This window comes from Parasteatoda tepidariorum, chromosome 8, assembly GCF_982258835.1.
Source record: "Parasteatoda tepidariorum strain Cologne lab strain chromosome 8, Ptep-v5.0, whole genome shotgun sequence".
NCBI lineage: Eukaryota > Metazoa > Arthropoda > Arachnida > Araneae > Theridiidae > Parasteatoda > Parasteatoda tepidariorum.
Window position 1 is genome coordinate 71,118,651 of NC_141762.1, and position 22,373 is coordinate 71,141,023.

General features: G+C 28.2%; 1 protein-coding gene across 1 annotated transcript in view; it reads right to left on the reverse strand.

The window, feature by feature from the left end:
* LOC107449348 (glucose dehydrogenase [FAD, quinone]) overlaps nt 1-22,373 on the reverse strand; it is a 129,096-nt gene that overhangs the window by 27,528 nt on the left and 79,195 nt on the right. Inside the window, exons 2-4 of the mRNA XM_016064849.5 lie at nt 15,275-15,477; nt 10,341-10,530; nt 5,347-5,478 (exon numbers count right to left, since the gene is read on the reverse strand). Coding sequence (XP_015920335.1) covers nt 5,347-5,478; nt 10,341-10,530; nt 15,275-15,477 — 525 coding nt within the window. The remainder of the gene's footprint in view (nt 1-5,346; nt 5,479-10,340; nt 10,531-15,274; nt 15,478-22,373) is intronic.

The window sequence follows — 22,373 nt, forward strand, 5'->3', positions numbered from 1 at the left end:
AACATTTGCAGTGGCTGGTGGATACAAATTCTGCTCCCGGTTTTCACAGACCACAGTGCTGATGTAAAAATATCCTCAGTGGTAGACGGATCATGGGCTAGAATTTCTTTGCCGTTGGGCTAACGTGGGTGCCTTTCGGTACTTTTCCTCCCCGTGTAATGCGAATGCGAGTTAGTTCCAGGGCTAAAGAGAATACAAGGGCTAGTTCACTCCGCTCTTAGAGCTGAAGCTACGATTTCCCTCCTCATGACGTCACTGTGTCTACAGATCTCGGAGATAGCAAGCAAAGATATGATAACTTTGCATATTTCTCTTTGTAAAAATAAGTTAGACTTTTTCTGGTTATTAGTCTTCAAACTTTACGAAATTAACACATTATTTCCGTTCATAAACATAGTTCAAAAAAAACTTTCTTGGTTATTATATTAAAAAAATACCATTTTAAACTTATAAAAATGTTTTGCTAGTTGGTAAAAATGACACGATAAATACTTTATTTTAAAAAGTTCAGTTTTAACTTTAACTATTAAGAAAAATGGAGGCATATATCGACACTTTTTTTATCTACATATTCTTTTATAAAGATAAGTTAAGTTAAATTTAGAATCCCTGATTTTAAAATATGTCGTTAATAGCAATTTGTTCATACTTAATCATTAGGAAACATCAACCTTAAACGCTAATTACTGAAACAAAATAATAATTTAGGTTCATAATGACATCAGAAATTTTACAATTGTTTATAGACATTTAAATTTACGATGATATAATATATAGATATTTAAATTGAAGAGAATATAATTTTTTTAAAAAATCATAAATATTTAGAATAACTACATTAAAAAATATGTTATGAAATTAGGAGAATTTCAACTATATACTATATATTTCATTTATACTTTTTACTTGCATTTTAATTTTCTTTGACTTTATCTATTTTTTAATTCTTTTCACCTGCCTTTCTTTATGAAGTAGCGAGGCGGTTTCTATTTAGATAATGAATTTTTATAAAAGTTCTTTACGACAGAATAAACGTATTGCGGTTTTATATTAACTGTGTCATTTCGGAATCCATTCTTTACATAGTTGTTCATTTACTTTAGGGAACACGCGAAAAATTATACTTTTTCCTTTTGTTTTTATATCAGAATTTTTGCAAGTTGCAATCGCGCAAACTGGCATTTCGATAATAGTTTTAAATTCTTGTAAATTCACTGCAAAAACTGAGGAAAGTCATTATAGAAAATAACAAATGTCTTAGAATATCTCGCAAAAAGAAATGATCCAATATTAGTTAGAGCTAGTAAGACCAAACGCTCCGTTCTTGAAGTAAAAGTGCGAGCTTTGCGCCAAAGTGACGTCACTAGAGTGACGTCGGAGGATCGGCGCGGCAAGAGATACTTCAAAGGAGTGAACCAGCCCTTCTATTCTCTTTAGCCCTGGTTAGTTCTCTCAAAGAATTCTCCATTAAGAATAGTTCGCCCCAATGCTTGATCCGGGAGTTCTCTTGTCTTCTGGGGTTAGGTTCAAAATTTAAAGGCAACGGAATTGAACATTGGTAGTCATAAGCTCAGAATGTGGTCGGCTATTCAACACCAGTTATGAAATGAAATGCCCAAAGGAGTGTAATCTCTAATTAGTTGAAAAAGAGTGTATTTATTAGGAGAAAGAGCATTTTTGTGTTGATTTCGTAATTTAATTCATATATGAGACTAGCTATGATTTAAATGCTCCATTTGAAACCATTAAAATTAAATCGTAATAGGTGAAAATCCGATTATTAGATAAAAAATTATTCAAGATTCTCTTTTTCTGCTCACTGTTCATGCATGATTACATAAATGATTGTTGTTATGATACTATCATGAACACTATCACTAATTATTTTTTCATGCAATATTTTTTGACGTACTATGTCAGAGGTGGCCAACCTGCTGCTCGCGAGCCACATGCGGCTCTTTGATGGATTATTTGTGGCTCTCGATAAATGTACCCGAGTTCGCTTTCAATTTTTGTGATATTATATTTTAAAAAGTTATTATCGCTCCGTATGTATTTCAGAATGTCCTTTAAATTACTGAGAACAAATATGAAAGATTAAGTGCCACGTTGTTCAATTCAAGGTGAGTTTTCTATTTCCAATATAATTATGACACAAAAAGCATCTGGAGAATTAGAATTAATAGAGATGCAAGAAGATCAAGCTTTACAATTAAAATATAAGTCGACGTCGATTACTGAATTTTGGAAATTGAACCAGAATCGAAGTATCCTGAATTAAAAAAGGCTGATTGTAGAATTATTTCAATATTCGGAACAACGCACTTATGTGAGTCATTTTATTCCACTTTAAAATTCGTGAAATCTAAAAACCGATCAGTATTAACTAACTAGCATCTGAAAGAATTACTGAGGAGTGCTGTCGCCAATTATTCACCAAATTTTAAAGAATTATCAAGTAAAATAAATATGTTTAATTTTTAATATTTAAATTCAATACACATATTTTGTACTTTTGCTTTTACGTTCTCAATAAATATAATTTATGTAAAAAAAAAAATTTAAGACCTTTTTTTGCATACCCTTTGAATACGTATTTAATTGCGGCTGGCAGAAAATTATAAATTTTGAAAAATGACTCTACTATCAAGGAGCTTGGCCACCCCTGTACTATATCATCAAAAAATAATAAATAAATAAACAATAAAAAGTACGCTTTGTGTTTGATTTTGAAATTAAATTCCTAGTATAGGATAAACTAGAATTCAAGACGTTCTTTCAAACTTTTAAAATAAAATTTAAGTATGTGAAAATTTGATCATTGTATCGTCGGTTATTCAGAGTTATGTAATCATTTTTTATTTATTTATTTCACGCATGATTTTTCTTTAATGATTATAATTAAACTAAATGCCATCGTTTAATGTACTATATCACAAAAAAATATTAAATAAATAAATTATTTTTTCTATCAAACATTGATTGAAAACGTTTAATCGTTTCTGACAATTGACATTAAAATTTTTTTTAAAGATATTTATTCTAATTGAAAACAGTCTCGCTGATTGAATCCTTGCAAAATTGTATGACTGTTTACAGGTCGAGAAAGAATCACAAGAAGAAAAGGAAAACATTAGTTGCATTGTTAAGTGTTTCATTAAGAATCTTTAGAACACTGTTCTGAAGTTCACCTGCAGTACATAATGACGGACAGAATGCAAGTTGATGACCAAGTCCAAAAGCTATTCAAAAAGTAGCCCTCCTGTCGGAGGCGAGTGACATTTGAAACGCCTTGAAGATGAATTACGACAACTAGCGTGGAGAAAAATAAAAAGCCTCTACTAACAATACAATATGGTTCATTTTAAATAGATTTAATTTCCGTTTTGTCAGTTTTGTGCTAAGACAGCAGGTGTTTTGGGAACTCTGGGTTGGAATGACTGACCTGCGAAGGTGTTGAACGTTTTTTTTCTATGACAAGTGCATCAGATCAGCATATTTTAGGTTAATGTCAAGGGTTAGTTGTTGTCCGAGTTCAGGTACATGAAAAACAAAAGATGTAAATATGTGTTTTTCGTTTAATAAAATAGTGAAGAATTGACTCAATGATAGATGTGTCAGCATATTTTAAGCTTAATTTCAAGGATTAGTTCTTGTTCGAGTACTTCTTAGGTAGCTCTTAGGTACATGAAAAGCAAAAGATGTAAATATGTGCTTTTCGTTTAATAAAATAGTGAAGAATTGATTCAATGATAGATGTGTCAGCATATTTTAAGGTTAATGTAAAACATTAGTTGTTCGAGAGCTTCTTAGGTAGCTCTTAGGTACATGAAAAGCAAAAGATGTAAATATGTGCTTTTCGCTTAATAAAATAGTAAAGAATTGATTCAATGATAGATGTGTCAGCATATTTTAAGGTTAATGTAAAGCATTAGTTGTACGAGTTCTTCGTAGGTAGCTCTTAGGTACATGAAAAGAAAAAGATGTAAATATGTATTTTTCGTTTAATAAAATAGTAAAGAATTGATTCAATGATACATGTGTCAGCATATTTTAAGGTTAATGTAAAGCATTAGTTCTTGTTCGAGTGCTTCTTAGGTAGCTCTTAGGTACATGAAAAATAAAAGAAGTAAATATGTGTTTTCCGTTTAATAAAATAGTAAAGAATTGATTCAATGATAGATGTGTCAGCATATTTTAAGGTTAATGTAAAACATTAGTTGTTCGAGAGCTTCTTAGGTAGCTCTTAGGTACATGAAAAGCAAAAGATGTAAATATTCGCTTAATAAAATAGTAAAGAATTGATTCAATGATAGATGTGTCAGCATATTTTAAGGTTAATGTAAAGCATTAGTTGTACGAGTTCTTCGTAGGTAGCTCTTAGGTACATGAAAAGTAAAAGATGTAAATATGTGTTTTTCGTTTAATAAAATAGTAAAGAATTGATACAATGATAAATGTATCTGCTTATTTTAAGGTTAATGCCAAGTATAAGTCGTTGTCCGAGTTCTTCTTAACTCTTAGGTACATTGAAAGCTGGGATGTAATGATATGTATCTCGTCTAATAAAATATTGTAGAAGTAATTTAATGGTTTTAAGGCATATTTTAAGGTTAATGTCAAGGATTAGTTGATATCCGAGTTCTTCGTAGGTAGCTAATTTAAACAATTTAGGCTCACGCAAAACAAAAGACGTAATATCTTTAGTAGAATATTTGAAAATTGAATTAATGCAATGATAATTTTTCCTTCTTACTTCTTGATTATATTATAAATTGCGTTAAAACGAGAGCATGGAGCTGAAATTCATTTTTAGGAATTTCATTAAGTTTTTTACTGTTTAAAAATATTCTAATTAATAATTTTAAATAAATATTTTAATAACAGAAAAAAAATATATCATTAAATTTGATTAATTAAATTAAGAAATATTGTTGATATTCGTTAGTTTTCTTTAAGTAATCTTTAAGCAATAATTTTCATTAATTTTCGTTTCGTTACGTTATCTTTGAATACAGAAAAACTGCTAATTTTCGTGTGCGAATATTTTCTAAATTATTACTATTTTAGAAATATTAATGTTATTGAAATAAAATTTAATTTAAAGTAAATATCAGAATATTTTTAAATTTTCATCAGCATTCACTTATTGAAAAAAAAAAGAAGATAAATCCCGTAACACAACCTATGTATTTTTGAAAGAATATTGCAGAAAGTCTTAGTGCGCGTCTTTTTTGGCATTTGGATAAATGAGCGCGTGTTTAAAAGTCATTTAGATAATCGAGTTTTTACTATAGGTGCGCTTGAAGATAATGCAGGAAAAATTTAGATATTTTATGATCTTACCTGTTTGCTGTGGTCCATTTATATCAATGTTTTGATAACCAAGGTGTACTCCGGCTTCAACGAAAGAGAAGGCTAAGGGTGTAGCATACGATGGCGTAGATACGGTCAAATAACCTCCAGTCGCGTGATAACCTGATTAATAAACAAAAGAAAAAATGAATGTTTTCACACATTTCGCTAGGTGGAGAAAATACACTTCATTTACTAAAATAATCCATGCATACGTCATTATTTAGGCAACACAATGGACACTCTTCGAAGAAAATTTAACTAGCACATTGCATAAGGTTTCTTGTTTATAACATATCAATGTGAAATTCAGAGCCAAAATAGCTTTGATAGCCTAATGCTATTCTAATGAAATTGTAATTTAAATTTAATTCGTCAAAAATTCCACTCAAATTCAACAATATGAGTATTGATCTGTGAAAAGCAGTTGGTGATTTTTCTTGTTTCAATAGTTATAATTAGAGCCCGGATTTTGATGACCTAAAACAAACTCAATTAATGCCCTTAAAAAGTGCAAAAAATGCCCTTAAAAGTGCAAAAAATGCCCTTAAAATGTGAAAATTGCGCTAAAAATGCCTTATGACATGACTTAAATAGAAGTAAAAATATTGAACTAAAACAATGTTTCACTCTTCAAAATTATTATGAGTCGTTTCAAAAAATATAAAGCAATGCAATACTTGTTCAACGTTCATTAAAGTTTGAAAAATATGTTTTATATCCTAAAATAACAAAAAAAAAGGAAAATATATTGACTCCAAAACATTTTCATTTTGTATAGAAACTTAAATGAATATAACAACTTCCATCTCATAATATTACTAAATATCAGAATTACAGTGGATTATTAAATTTTTTTTTTAATATTTTGAAATGTACACGAGCTTCTCTTGTCTGAAAGCAAATTTTTATACCAGGAGAAGCTTCTTTCAACGTCTACTGATGTTATTGGTGCGTACTTGAAAAGGACGGTCACACTTACTGACAATTCTTTTTCAATTTGAAAAGATGTTGCTTCACCTGTTAATATCCTAGAAATTTTCTTCATTGTTTGGAAGCCAGTGTAATAATAAAAAATTATAAAAAATAATGAAAATTAGAAAAATTTAACAAAAAAATTTAAAAAATGCTTTAAAATGCAAAATTCGCCCCAAAATTTTAAAGAAAATGCCCTATAAATCTCAAAAAATGCTCTAAAGGACAAAGAATGTCCAAAAATGCAAAAAATGCAAAAAAAATGCAAATGTCATCAAACTCCGGGCCTTAGTTATAATCATTCTTTCTTTCTTGTTTTTCGTTCACCATTTAAAAATCTGATACTAATCAATTAAGTTTTTGAATTTAGCAGCAAACTTGTAAGCCTCATTACCACCCTTTATTACTAATTCAAATAAAGCCCAGAATACATTAATTTAAATATTTAAAATGAAGGATAGTTTTTCTTAAGAGATACTAATATTTAAAAGCAGATAGCAAAATTATAACACTCTTAATTCCAATCACAATTGTTCATTTAATTCAATTAGGTACTTGCAATGCCTAACCATGTGATCTAAATCAGATTTTATCGGATACCAGTAAGTGACGTCATTCATGTGTGTTGAACCTAATTGACATCTGAATTGACAAATGCTACGATTTACCCAGGATCACTTGCAAGTACCAGTTGTATAAGCTATGAGGAAACTGAGTTGTAAATTTTTATCTCTGATAATGTCAGTAAATATTCATAGAAAATAAGAAATATTGCTACAAATTTCAGAGTTTTTGTTTGTTGGTATTTTAGGCGAAAATTCCAAATAAATGCTTTTTTACCAAATGAGTATCAACTTAACGAATGTAATTTAATTTCTCGTGTTTTTGATATCTCCTTTTTTTTTTAACATGATGTCAATCAATTCGTTATTTCAATTCATCAGTAACGTTGCAATCAAGAATGGAGAGAAAAACTAATCGTACATCTTTTTTTCAACTTCTTTCAACGTGTCTGTAGGAAAATACGAAATTGTGCTACAAAAAAAGAAATCTTTTGCATCTTCTTCTATAATGAATTATTTTTGATTTATTATGTCAGTCAATTTCAAGCAAACTGAGTATGTGTCTCTATCAGGTAATGTAACTCGAGAAGAAGATTATGCCTAATCGTGTGATTTAAATCAGATTTAATTGGATATCTGTGAGCGACGTCACGCGTGTATGTCAAACCTGATTGGTTTTTGAATCGACAAATCTCACGATTCTGTTATGGTGACGTTACTCACTGGTTTCCAATTAGTAATTTGTATTCCATAGAGCCCCTGAATTAGACCCCTAGTATAGTAGCCTTAGTACTCTATTTGAAATCACGTGTTTATTTGTATTAAAATTACGTTTTTGCAGAATGTTTATCTTATAAACGGAAACTGAAATAAAAAAAAGCATTATTTACTTAAGTGACATTTACTTGAAAAAAAAATTTAATTGTCAAAAATATTGACTAGCATACGTTGGCAGCAATCAATAATCGATTAACATCATTTTCGATGCTGAAAAATACTGATATAGTACTGCTGAAAAATACTGATAAAATACTGATTCTTTATTTTGATGAATTTAACTTCGATAAAGCATGTTTTGAGGAGCCGGTATAGTCTGGTTGGTAGGGTACTGGGCCCTTGTCCAAGAAATTATGAGTTCGATCCCCGCTGGCCGAAGATTCCCGGCGTAGTAAATGGTGACTGATGCACGTTAAATCTGTCGAGTCACTAAGTCCTCTATGTTCCCATAACAAATCCTACCTCGGGGGTACTGATTAGTGACATTAGTAGTCGTAAACTCAAAATTGGGTCGAGTGTTCAACGACGGTTATAAAATAAAACAAAGCATGTTTTGAATAATCTAATAACGTAAAGTGTTCAAAAAATAATAATAAAAAGAAATGGAAACTATATTTTAACTGATTTAATGTAGTTGACACATGGCTTTCCAATTCAGATTTGATTGTGTAGTGGGAAATATTAATTATCGATGTTTTTATTACCTTTTTACTGACTGATCAATTTATCAATTATTTAACTTTTTCTACTCCGTGCAAAGAATTGGTATCCAAATAGTAATAAATAAAATTTCAGTGCAATACAACAGATTTAAGGTATACAATGAACGATTCACGTCAACTTTTTACTATTCTATATCATTATCATGACAAGCATTTCGTGTTTTAATTACGTTTAACAAATCAATTGGGGTTCAGAATTAAAGGCTTCTCTTTTTAACAATACTCTCCAAAATCTAATACGTGTGATGCAAAATTAAGTTAAGTCCAAAACAACATAATCTTACATGATGGATGAAATAAGTCGACATGTAACTATAGGTTCTAAGCACGAGTTACATTGTTGAACAACAATAAGCTGTTAACTTTTTATGACTTGTTTGAGGTGACAGAAGTAATATCATTCACATCTACTCACTTTTTATATTTGACTTCAGGCGTTGATTGTGTTTGATTGTCAACGGCTAAAGCTTAAACAGAGACACTTCTTTTATATTACTCGAGTGACGTGCACAATTTAGAAAAGGTTATTTTACGTATTTAACTAGATAAACTTAATAAATATATCGCAGTGAGCTTTGACAGAAAACACACTTTCGACTTATTTAAATTTTATATAGTTTCAAATAATGAAGAACTACATACACTGTAAATTATTCTGGATCAAATAACTTAAAGCGATCAAATAACTTAATGATGCACTCAAAGTGTCGGTACAAAGTACCGACATCAGTCAAGACCATCATCAGTCAAGTCCATTTTTCAGTAAAATCCACTTTTGCTGTAAACTATTGTGCAGCAAATTTTAGTGCAATATTTTTTAATTAGAGTGATTCAGTGATTTTACGGTAATTATTCCAATAAAAATTACTGAATATTAGATTTTTTTGTTCCGTAACATGTTTCTATAAAAATCGGTAAAAAATACCGACACCCTGATTGCTGATACTTTTTTACTGTTATTTTTTACAGTGTATAGTCAGGAGCAATTACGATATAACAAATACGTTGATCCAGGTAAAAATTTAAAGCTCTCTAAAAAGGAAAGTATTTAAAATATAATGCATTTTATCTAGTTTTTGACACTAATTTATCAATATATCTTTATATGTAACAGGACGACTGCTGAAAATCTATAAGTTGTTTTATTAAAATTTTCATATTATGATTGCATGGAAATGTTTAAAATTTTTGTTTTTAATAGAAATGTACCAGTAAAAAAATTATTACTTAGAGTAAGTATTTAAGAAATATTAATAAAAAAAGTTTGAAAAATATTCGCTTTAATCAATGTATTAATTTAATTAGTTTAGTGGAAGAAGTTTAGGGAAATTTCAAAAAACTAAATGTTAGCATAATTGTTTTATACATTAACTTTGTATAGCGTGATAATGGGTTTTAGGCGCACTTGTCAGCAACAAATTGTCTTTGATTTCAGTTTTTAAACTTACGTCTTAAGTCATTTACAAATTATACAATAAAATGCACAAGTTATACAATAAATACAAAAGCTACTAGAATGTGGTAAAATTTATCATGTTTCTGGCACTATAGAAACACCAAAAGGGTCGGTAATTTTTACCGAAGCTCTTCAGTAATGACTTCGGTAACATTAATACAATGAAATATGGTTTTATAATAAATGTTAAAATGGTTTTATAATAAATAATAAATCTTAGAGCACGGCATCAAAGCCATTTATTCGGTTAAATTTATTTTTCAGTTTTGTATTTTTTATTAAATGTGAGGTAATAAGAATTATGGTTTTCAAAACCGGAATTTCGGTTAACCGTCATCATATGATTGAGAAAATTACTAAGTGAATGGTTTAAAAACCGTTTATTTTCGTTTTTGTCACCAGAATAATGTTTTTTTTTTAATACAAGAAATGTTATTACCATACGGTACGGTAATTTTACCAGAATTTTTTTCTCCTTGTACGAACACCTACCATTTTTAGCTATTGCAGGATCTCGATTATCTTCGGATTTCAAAAAGTATGGAAAAACTTCATTCCAGCTCCAACCATGTGCCCCTCCCAGGGCCCACAAATCGTAATCTTTCTTGTTGCCTCTCACATACAGCATGTAATTGATGACGCTGGAACCACCCAAAACTCGTCCTCTCGGCCACCGACTTCTCTGTAATTAAAGAAACAATGGAGAGTCAAATTAAGCAAAAATCATCAAACCTGATTAAAGCTTAAAAAAATAAGTCTTATTTTTGTTAATTATTCTTCTGTTTATTTCATTCTGTCGTATAATTTCTACTATCAACAAAGAAAAGAACAAAAATCTACATTAATAACGTTTTTTCACAACTATTCTTCCATTGTTTTAATAAGATTAATGGCGTATGTGATTCATCTAAATATATATTTTATTCAACTTAGAAATAAATTTAAAATAAAGAAAAAGGGTGAGAAATTGAATCAAATAAAATAAATCATAATTTATTTTTTAAAATGTACTTTTGTTTTCATTTACACACGTCATCTTTAAGGAACTTACAGAGAGCTAAAATAAAACAATAGATCTAAAATAAACCAACTAAATAAATGTTTTAGTGAATTTTTAATTTCAATTAAAAATAATGACAGAGAACAATAAAAGTATCATTTACCGAGGCGTAAGGCTGAAATTACTTAAGTTAGAAAGGTGCTTCTTTTCGCAATTTGAAAATAAAAAAGCCTGTTAAGTGTGGAAACTTTTTATATATTTCTTAATGGTTATTTAAATTTTAAATAACAATCAATATCAAAAATCTAGTAGTAACAAAGGAAAATACTAAGAAAGAATGATAAATAAATACCGTTTACCCTTTAACGCGGATTTTTTTATTAAACGCATTTGTTTTTCCTAATTTTGTATTAATTTAGGTCAAAATAAACGTAAAGTATTATACTTAGAATTATAGTAATTTATGGTTATGAAATACGGCATGAAAGACCGGTGTCTTTCTTCTGCGATAAAGATTAAATCTTCAAACCCGGTTCACTTTACAAAAGAAAATTTTTTAAATTTGCACTTATTTGCAATTACTTAGATATAAGATGAAAAGTTATTCATTATTGAAATTTTTTCATTTTACAAAATCAGTTAATTGACAAATATTACAATATGAATGTAAAAATATTATTACTAATTTGGATTATCATATTTTACTACAAATATAGATCCGACAGTCTAAGTCTAATGGATACCGATAGTCTAACGCAGTGTTTCCCAAACTTATGACTTTTCAGTACCCTTTCTACATTTTTCGTAACGCTGTGTACCACTAATTAAAAAATGGATGCATTTTTTACAATAAAAAAATTGCACAACAGTTAAAAATCACAGCTGGCTGTTGACACCACTAATTATTAACTGTTAACTCTGCAAAAAATAGTCAACAGAAAAATACGCAATAGTAAATTTGCATGGCTAGCTTTGTTTTTAAGCAATATTTATGAATTTTCATTTGTTGCAATATATATCGCATAAGAACGCGTACCCCTTCTAAACTGTTCCCGTACCCCTGGGGGTACACGCGTACCACACTTTGGGAAACACTGGTCTGAGGGATATAGCTTGTAATTAAAGCGTCTGAAAAAAAGAAAAGTCGTTCTCCCATCTGCATCAAAAGCTTAAGTTAGGTATAAAGAAATATTAAAAATTAATTTTATGATTTCAATAATTAGGTGAAAATTAATTTTATTTTGTTGAAAATCGAAGAATTCTAAGTTTTCTTAATTTAAAATTTGATACTGCCACATGACAACGGCCGATAACAATGTGAGATGATTTTTGACCATTATCTTTTTATATTTCATTAGGCTAATAGATAAGTTTTTGGGCAAATAATTTGAACGGCTACATTTCGAAGAGGAATCATCCAATTCATGGTTTTTTAGAATGTCGTGGAAAACAAAGAAATTAGGAAATAGAACTTCAAAAAGAAATTTTTTATTAATATGCAGATTTATAAATATTAGATGCTTAAATTAATGCATTATTTTAGCTTTATCAATATTCTTCAATAAATTAACAACCATCATGATGGAAATTTCCTGAAAGAAAACTACATGATATAAAAATATACCAATGCGTCATTCTCGGTAGTTAAAGATACATAATATGAAAACAAAATCTCATAGTATATTGAAATTTGCTATAAATGTAATAAACAACAAGTAATTGAAATTCATAAAGTATCGGATGACTTAAAATGAATTCAATATATTTATAGCAGTTATGATATGGTGAAAGGTACTAAGTTTTACGTTCGTCATTTCTGTCTCAAACAAATTTTGCCGAACTTCTCGAGACTCTCTCTAGCTAATGATATTTGCAGAAAATGCAATTTTTACTTCAAAGTGCATAGTTTAGAACCAAAACCTGAAAATTTTAAACTCAAAAAGGTGAAAAAAATATTTAAAACCTTTCGTTTTAACCTAAAAAATGATTAGTTTTAATTATTGACATCTTCTGTGGATTAAAGGATATTTTTATAGATAATTTTAAAAAATTTTTTCGCATAAAAATGTTAATGAATAGTTGCAACTATTTTTGGTTTTGAAGTAAATAAAAAAAAAATTTAAGCACTGAATTGCAGCTATCATGTTAAAAATTATGTAAAATTGACAAAAAAATCATTTGTTTAAAATATTTAGCGCGAAATTATTACTAAAAATGTGCTTGTTTTTTAAATTGATTGTTTTCGCAATGAAGCCATAAATTGATTCTAATGTGCATAAAAATACTTTTTATTAGTAATAAAAAAAATAATATAAAATAAATTAATAATAAAAATAAATAAATAAACAAAAAAAAAATTACGCATAACTATATCAGTGAAAAATTAAATAAAAAATGCGAATGCATGGATTGTAAAAAATTTTAATATACCTCAGCACTTAACGTTGTGTCAATTATACACCAAAATTTTTTACAGTGTTAACTCTAATAAAAAATATCTATATGGCTTAAAACTGCCCAAAAGTATACTTGAATCTAATTTCTTAACCTTTCCGGTAATTTTTTATTGCAATTAAAATCTTCGAAAAATGACCTTAAATCCAATTATACTGTAACATAGATAGCAATCCCTTTCTAAAGTCAGGCAAACAGAAAAAACTGATTATTTAAACAGAAAAATCTTATTTTATAAAAGATAAAATTGTACCAAATATAGTTCAATATATTGGACCCTAAGTTTAAGGGAAATATGTATACCATAATTGGTTTTCAATTACAAAATACGTGTAATTCAAATTTCCTTAGTAATTGAATATTATTTAAATAAGGAATGATTTATTTTTGAAAATGATAATAGCTGCAATGATAGTAGGAAAGTAGGATAGTAGAATAGTTGAAAATGATAGTAGGCTGTATTTATCAATGATGCCACACCTTATGAACTTTTGCAGAAGGAGGCAACAGGAATGTGTGGTAAGAATTAAGTTCAGCAACTTATTAATATACAGTGAACGAAAATTGTTGGCTTGTTAAATGCAAATATTAAGTGTATTGAACTTAATTTCAAGTTATACAGTTGTAAAAAACTGTTGAGCAATGAAATTATAATTATTTCGGTTTCTTTTAAAATTCTAATATTATTTATTTATATTATTGCAGCATTATTTTGATGCCTTATTTATGTCATATTTCAAGTTTAATAATTATTCGGCAACTTATATTGGCTTAAGTTAAATTTATTTAGCTTTCAAACCTCTAGGAAGAATATATTTTAAATTTAATAATAGTTAAATAACTTATCATTGGATCTGTAAGTAGGTTTATGCGTCTTGCAGAACCTTGGCTAAAAAAGGTAAAAGAGACGACGTATTTTTTTACGTGTGCTTAATGTCTAAAATTTTAAAATAATTTTGACAAACAAATACGTAAACTTGTTTCAAAATATATAGTTATAACATACGAGTACAAATCCTGTTTGAATGTTCATAATCTCCTTGCGCAAAATAAATAAATAATTGAAAATTAAATGAAGTAAATATATGAAATAAAAATTATATAAAATAAATACATGAAAAATTAATCAAAATAAATAAATGAAAGAAAATAAGTAAAATGAATCACAAAATTTAAGAAAACGCTTAATTTAAAATTGAGTAGCGTGTTGAGTAGAACAAATTTAACTATATAAATGAAACTAATGAACAAATGAATCAATAATAAGTGAAAAATGAAACGAACTCCAGAGACAAACAGGAGGGAAAAGGTGAAAAAAAAATTATGTGATTTTCTCGTAAGGAAAAGTAGAAAAATGTCTAGACACAGAGAGAACTAACAGACATTTTTGTTTAAAAAAAATTAAAAAAATATATGTAACTGTAAAAACCAATTATGGTCTCGGATTTGGAAGTTTTGGTTTCGCCGGTAGTTGGAGTCGAGACTACAGTTTCTCGTAGCATCTGCTTTCTCTTTTCCAAACAATACTCGAATTAAGGACAATAAAGAAATCGATAGAAGCTTTTATCTAATTGCATTCAAAGTCTTAACAAGCTTATAAAAAAAAGATTTTGAAAAGTCCTCATTATCGAATCTTTAAAAAAAAAAGTACATTTCTACATTAGCCTTTAAAGCGAAGATCATAATCACCTAAATTCACTTTCAAATGAGTTCGATTCCCATATTCTTTTTAAATCTTATGTTATTAAATAGCCTTCCAGCGATTAAAAGATAATAAAAGCCTACTGACAGAGTAACCTCAATTGCCTGTTTATCTCCTTTCGATATCGTTTCTGTGAGCTTTCAATTAAAACAGAGCATCAAAACCCATTACACAATAATACTCCACTCAAGGAATCCATACAAACAAAACTCGGTGATACACATTTTCCGCTTGGCTTGCGTGAGATACGACAAAGAAAAAACTACTCACCCTGTTGATGAGACCAAAACATGCCGCCTCTTGTGGTTCGGTCTGGTAGGCCCAGTCAACGGGTGTTTGCTGAAGCATAGCGGCTGCCAGTGGAATATCTGTCACCAAATTCTCCTTGCCACCAGCCTCGATGACCAGGACCTTGACATTGGGATCTTCGGACAGTCGGTTGGCCATTACGGCCCCAGCTGATCCTGCGCCAACTGAAAGAGAAAGGTGATACGTTGTAAGAAGGAAAACGAAGTAAGCAAAACAGTTTTCGAGTCTGTTTGTGAGAAAAAACGGATTTTAGAATGAAAGTTTCGTCCATATCCTTCATGGAATTAGAATGTTTAAATTTTAAAAGTTGCGTAACAATATGAGTTTGCAGCGTTTTCTGACCATCTGAAGCAGAGTGTTTGCTTCTTGTAAAAGAGGATGGAAAAAAAACTTCATATGCTCCCTAGATCTAGTCCATGTCAAGCAGCTTCAAACGCTTTCATAAATTAGTAGCACTGGTTAAACCCATTAAGGAATACTATATTTATAACATTCCAAACAGATCAAATATAATAAACCTACTTGTATGTTAAGACACGTACTACTACTAGTTACTCGACTCAGTGGCGTGACAGCTCATTGTGAGCCAAGGCCAACTGTGCCCATCTCAGTTTTCTTGAGCTTGGACTCAGGGGTGTAAGAGCAGGTTTCAGTTGGATGGGCAGCCGAACGCGGAACACTGAGCGTTTAGTTCTCAAACATGTTTGGAACTCATTTTATCAACTCACTGAAGGGATGAAAGGTTGAGTCAACCATCCCCGGCTTAAGAATCGAACCAAGGACCTGTGGCACGAGAACGCGAAGCTCTACCACTCAGTCACCGTGGGGCGTCATGTTCACCGGAAGTGAAGACACATATATTATTTAATAACCAACGTTGAACAGGCACCCAATTTTTGGGTCCATATAGTAGTGTCACATATAGAATAATATTTCGATCAAATATTTTGTTAATGTAGGGCATGTGTAAGCCCTATATTAACAATGAGTATAATTTTTTTAAAAATTTCATTGTTTAGAAAACTCTCTAGTATTACCAAGAATTAATGCAACAGAAAATTAGAAGAAAAAAAAATAAAATAACAATAACAATATGCAAATTCGAATTATACTGCTTAAATGCTATCGGTAAAATGTTAAAGTTTGCCAATTAAGTTTGTCTGAAATACGCTAATAATTTTTAAGACACCGAAAACAATTTTCAAGCAAAGTGAATAAATTATAGTCTCGAATCTACAGAAAGTATTATCTCTCTCAATCGAGTAATACAAAGTTCTTTTATCATTAATATCAAAATTACTGCAGAAACATCCAAATGCACAAAATAAAATAAAAAATTTTATTTTACATAAATTCCGAGTTACGAGTAAAAATATACAAATAGTATAAAAATTATTACAAATCATGATGTACTGTAAAAATTTTTTAATAAAATTACTGTAAAAAGTACTGGCATTCAGGGAGGGTGCCGGTACTTTTACCATAAAATCCGCTTTTACTTAAATATGTTACGGAATAAAAGAATCTGATCTTAACTTTTATAACAATAATTATCGTAAAATCACTGTAATTAAACAAATATTATAGCAAAATTACGATACAATATTTTCGGTAAAAATGGATTTTACGGTACTTTACACTGTAATTTGATACGGACAGTGAGCACGTAACATTAAGAATTAGTCGAAACAACAAATTTTTAAAAATAGATGTATTAAATAAGGATAAAACAATATAAAATAGTTCTATGAAAATTTATAAATATTATCCTAATTAATTTTTTTGTTTTTAAAAAAAAATAGAAAATATTTAAAAAACTCACACACAAAAAATATGGCTACGTAATTGCTCTTCGAAACTTTATTGAATTTAAGAGCAAATTTTGCTTCTAGAAAAATTAATTTTACTGAAATGTATAAAACTGTTAAAAAATAAAAAAAAATAAAAAAAAATATCATAATTTATCTTTACATGCCAATTTCTATGTCTCTCTAAAACATAATTTTAACTGTAAAATTGTCAGTTGTAAAATAACTGTTACTGCTTCGCGTCTAAAAACGGCCATTTCGAATGCCTTAAACAAAAAACAAACAAAAAATCTACACGTTTAAATAATTCATGACATAACGCTCATAATAGTTGTGATAATTTTAGTGCTACGTCATATAGTGCATAAAAAAAGATATAAATGCCCTATTTCGCTATATTTTACTTCAACGGAAGTATGGTAACAGTTCTTCTGATTTCACGGACGGAAGAACACTAGATTATGCTTAGTAAGATAAGTGAGAAGCTAATAAGAGAGGATAGGTTCTTCGTACATGCATGCTAAATCACGTTTGCTGATATTTATCGTCGTAACCTACTTAGTTTTCCATTATTATTATTAGACATATTCTATTCTTATATGTCATTCTTAAAGCTTAGTATGGTAATAAAAAAAACGATAAGTGTGAAAGTTTTATTTCACATAAAATATCCTATATACAGTGTGCAAAAAGAGTGTATACCTTGATAACTTTTGATCCAATGATCGGGTTTTGATACGAATTCTTTCACACTCTTAATGGTTCAAAGGCTTAACCTTAAATATGCTTATTAATTAGTGCAGAGGATTTTTTAATTTCGATACTAAATGTTCTTTCTCTGAATAAACTAAATCTAATTTTAAGATCTAATAACTAAATCCAATTTTAAAATTTCGTAAAAATCTACTTTTTTACGACAGAATTGGGTTTTTGACTCTCAAATTATTGGAGGTAGTCCTAATCTGGAATATGTTATCTTAATTGTTTAGGCAGAACAGCGGACAGAATTTGAGCTCTTTAATATTTCCCTTTTTGCATTTTTTGCTATTGCAAAGAAATAGTAGTTTGAAAGTTGGAATTTATCATTCAAAATTATGCAGACTAAATAGCAATAAAATCTTGTATACCTAGCAATTTAAAACATTTTCGACAGTTATTAAATAAAGTAATAAAAATGGTAACAAATTATTATAAATCATTTTTTACGCATATTTATTTTTGAATAACGGGATTTAATAATTGTGTGCACAAATGTTTATTTCCTTTAAAAGTTATGAAATAATATGCGACATGTGAAATAAATATTAAGGATCTCCAAATTTCGGTTGTTCTACCGTCATAACTAATGAGAACATATTTTTCGGATTGCAACTAGCTGTTTTTTTAGGCTTAAAAATTAAACTTTTTTTTAAAAAAAACTTTTTTTTTAAAGTTAATTCAATGCAAGTACGTTTTTGAGCAAATTTAAATTCACCATTAAGAACGATTATTAAAAGAGTATGAGCCATTGAATCTGCTTTCGTAAATTAAAATATTGCTTACACGAATTAATTAGCAAATTAAGGTCGCAATTAAAAATCATAAATAAATATGTTTTATAATAGTATAGGAAAAAAACGATCATTAGATGAAAAATTATTATTTTCCTTCCCACACTATACTTGAAAAGTTTGAATAAAGCTTGCTTGATTAACTTTAAACAGAACTTCATGCAGTAAGAAGTAATTTTAACCGATAAAGGAGTGTATTAAAAGTACACTGAGACAAAAGTATGGTCAAAACTACCAGGTTAGGGTAAAAATTGAAATTCATCGGGCTCTATGGAAGCACCAAAAAAACTCGGTAATTTTTACCGAAGCGCTTTGTTAATAGTTTTTATAAAACAATAAAAAACAGTTTTATAATAAGTGACAAAATTTTGTAAATCTGTTAAAGTTTGGGAATTTTATCATGATACCTTAGAGCATGGCATTAAAACCATTTATGAAGTCAAATTAGCTTTTCAGTTTTTATTTTTCTAATTTGTAACTAAATATATGATAATGAAAGCTATAATGTTGAAAACAAGAATTTCTGGAAAACTGCTTCAATTTGAACATAAAAACTACATAATTCATGGTTTAAATACCGTATATTTTGTTTAACAAAATTATGATTCTTTTTAGAAAATTTTATTACTTTTTTTTAACTAGAAATTTTATTACCATATAGTGTAGTAATTTTACCAGATTTTTTTTTTCTCCGTGTACTTTCGTGCAAATGCCTATTTCAGTTGCTTAATCAGTCACCTAAGTTATTTTTTATAAATAAATTTAATAAAAATTGTAAATATTTTGAACATTATGTTTATTTTTTTACAATTTTCTTAACGTATTTTTATGTAAGACATTTCCATATTTTTAGTGAATTGGATTAGTTTTAGCGAAAATTAATAAAAGATGTATTGGCGATAATTTATGTATCAAGAATTATTGAGTAGTTTTCACCTAAATTTTGTATTATGGCATTTTAAATTATTTACCAAAAATAATTTTTTTAAATTTATATTTTTTATGTTTTTTTTTCAAAAAGAATTTTAATGGTACAAGAATAACTTTCTCAAGTGTTGTATTTGTTTTTTTCGTCAGTATTATTTAAGGTAAATAGTATTAAAAATCGTAAAATACTCTTGTTGTAATATACATACCTATACCCATGTTATAGTTTCAATATTGTAAAATTCATTTTTTATTTATATATATATATATATAAAATAAAATTTAAAAATTCAGTAAAGTAACGATTATAAAAAGAAGTAAAAAATTTTTGTTAAAGCTTAAAAATATTTTTTTAGCTATTTAATTTAAAAACTATTGAAAGAAAGAAAAAAGTTAGACATCAAAATATTAAATATAGAAAATTTGGATGTTTGAAATGCTAAAAAAACGTAAAAAGGGATTTTGTAAAATATAAATAAAGAAATAAACAGAAAAAAGGGTGAAATCCAGCTCAAAAGTTTAAATGAAAAAATACTTTGTCATAAATTTAGCATTTTTCTATTTAATTATGAACAATATTTTTAACAGTCTAGATAAATCTCTTTACTTTTATTCTGTTGTTATTAAACATTCTTAATAAGTAATCCACATTAAATGAATTTATTTCTTGAATTTTTTAAAAAAAATATTGTAAATGTGAAACAAAATTGTAATTATTTCAAAAACAATAAAAATTTAAACTATAATAAATTAGAAAATAATATTTTTTTAATAAAATATGTTGCAAAAGAATGCTTTAACATTCAAAATATACAAGTGTAATATTTTTGGACATTTTACTTTCTTTATTAAAGACTTTTTCGCTATTGTGTAAATGAGTGAGCGAGATGAGTCAATTCCTGTTTTAAACTAAGACTTATCGTAATTCTCTAATAATGGAATAAAATTACATTTAACATCAATTCATTACGTTTAATGCAATATCAATAAAATATATTTTGTTCTTATAACGTTAATTCTAATATGTTTTAATTAGTTAACATTATTTAAAATTAAATTATAAGAATTTTTAACGTGATAAATAGTAATACTGATTTAATGAACAAAAATATGTTCGTCTCCAGAATAATTCAAATTATCTTGGTTTTAAAATTCTTTTTTTTTACTTTACTTATATATATTCATTGATTTATAATGTATATATTCTTCACTAAAGTAATGCATTTTACTACGCATTTAAAATTTTCCTTTTTTTTGCTTAACTAATACATATTTTAATCATTTAATATTGCAAAGATTAATTCATTTATCATCGTCTTGAAATTCCTTTTTTCCCACATAACAATGACACATTTTTAGGATTTGAAATATGTTCGTCGTTGAAATAATTTAAATTATCTCACATTCAAAATCCTTTTTTTTCCAACCTGACACACTTTTTTTCCTCTTTCAAATTAAGATAAGACATGAAATTGTCGGAAATAAATAATATAACTGTTTACATAACTTCATCAAAAAAATAATCTTTCAAATAGATCAAAATTACCTTTCGAACTGTCGCTAAAAATAATATTTCAATCTAAAAAATGGCACCGCATTCAAAGAATTTGATTTTAAGACCATCTGGAAGCTGGTCATTTTACGTTCACAATTGATAAGAAACTGGCGTAGCCAAAAGAAAAGATAAAAATAATATTACAACCCTCCTAGCACAAAACAATCTAGGCTAATGGGCTAATTATTGGGCATTTTTTTCTTCATCTTTTTGAAAATCTAATCATCCCTAACGGTATAAAAAAGGAGAATCTTTAACCCTTCATTTTGAGTGACTGTGGAACAGAAACTACAAGTTGATTATTATTTTTTTCTCCTTCTCGTTTCCTTGAAAGTAGCCAGATGATTCTCTTTTATATAATTTGAACAGACAGAACGAACAGCTTTTATGATTCTAGGTCGATTTGTAACCGCCTGATGGATGAGTATTTAGCTGTCCGTCAAAAAGTTAGCATTTCCTGACATATTTGCTTTACATTTATTTTGGCGAGCTGCTCCACCCATAAGCGTGTTAAAACAAGAACGCATAAGTGTTTTCTTCATTGGATTAAAATATCGTTAAGTCAACTTAGACAATAAATATTCTTTTTATTACGCATCAATGTAAAAAGGCAAAATTCCATGACATATTTATTTTAATTTTTATTGAGTACTCCACCCATATACTTTTAAAAATAAATAAACAAACGGAGAATTAAATATATAACAAAATAATCTAGAACTTTTTTATAGATTTAACTAAAGCTACTTAAAAAACACTTTATCGGTCTGTTATTTTTAAATTTTATTTTAATAAAGGTCCTCCTCATTACGAATAAGGTGTGTCAGCACAAGGAGAAAAAATTTTGGTAAAATTACCATACTTTATGGTAAAGATATTTTTGGTAACAAAAACTATAATTCCGGATTAATAAATCTAAAATACACTGTATTTAAACCATTCATTTTGTAATTCTTTCATTCATAAGGTAACGGTTTAACGGAAATGCTGGTTTTTTAAATTATAATTCTTATTACCAGACATTTAGTAAAAAATACAAAACTGAAAAGTAAATTTAACCGAATAAATTACTTTTATGCCATGTTCCAGGATATCATAATAAAATTACCAAATTTTACTACATTTGCCAAATTTTATCACTTATTAAAAAATCAAATTTTTATTATTAATTTTGCATGAATCATTACCAAAGTGCTTTGTTAAAAGCTGCCTATCTTTTT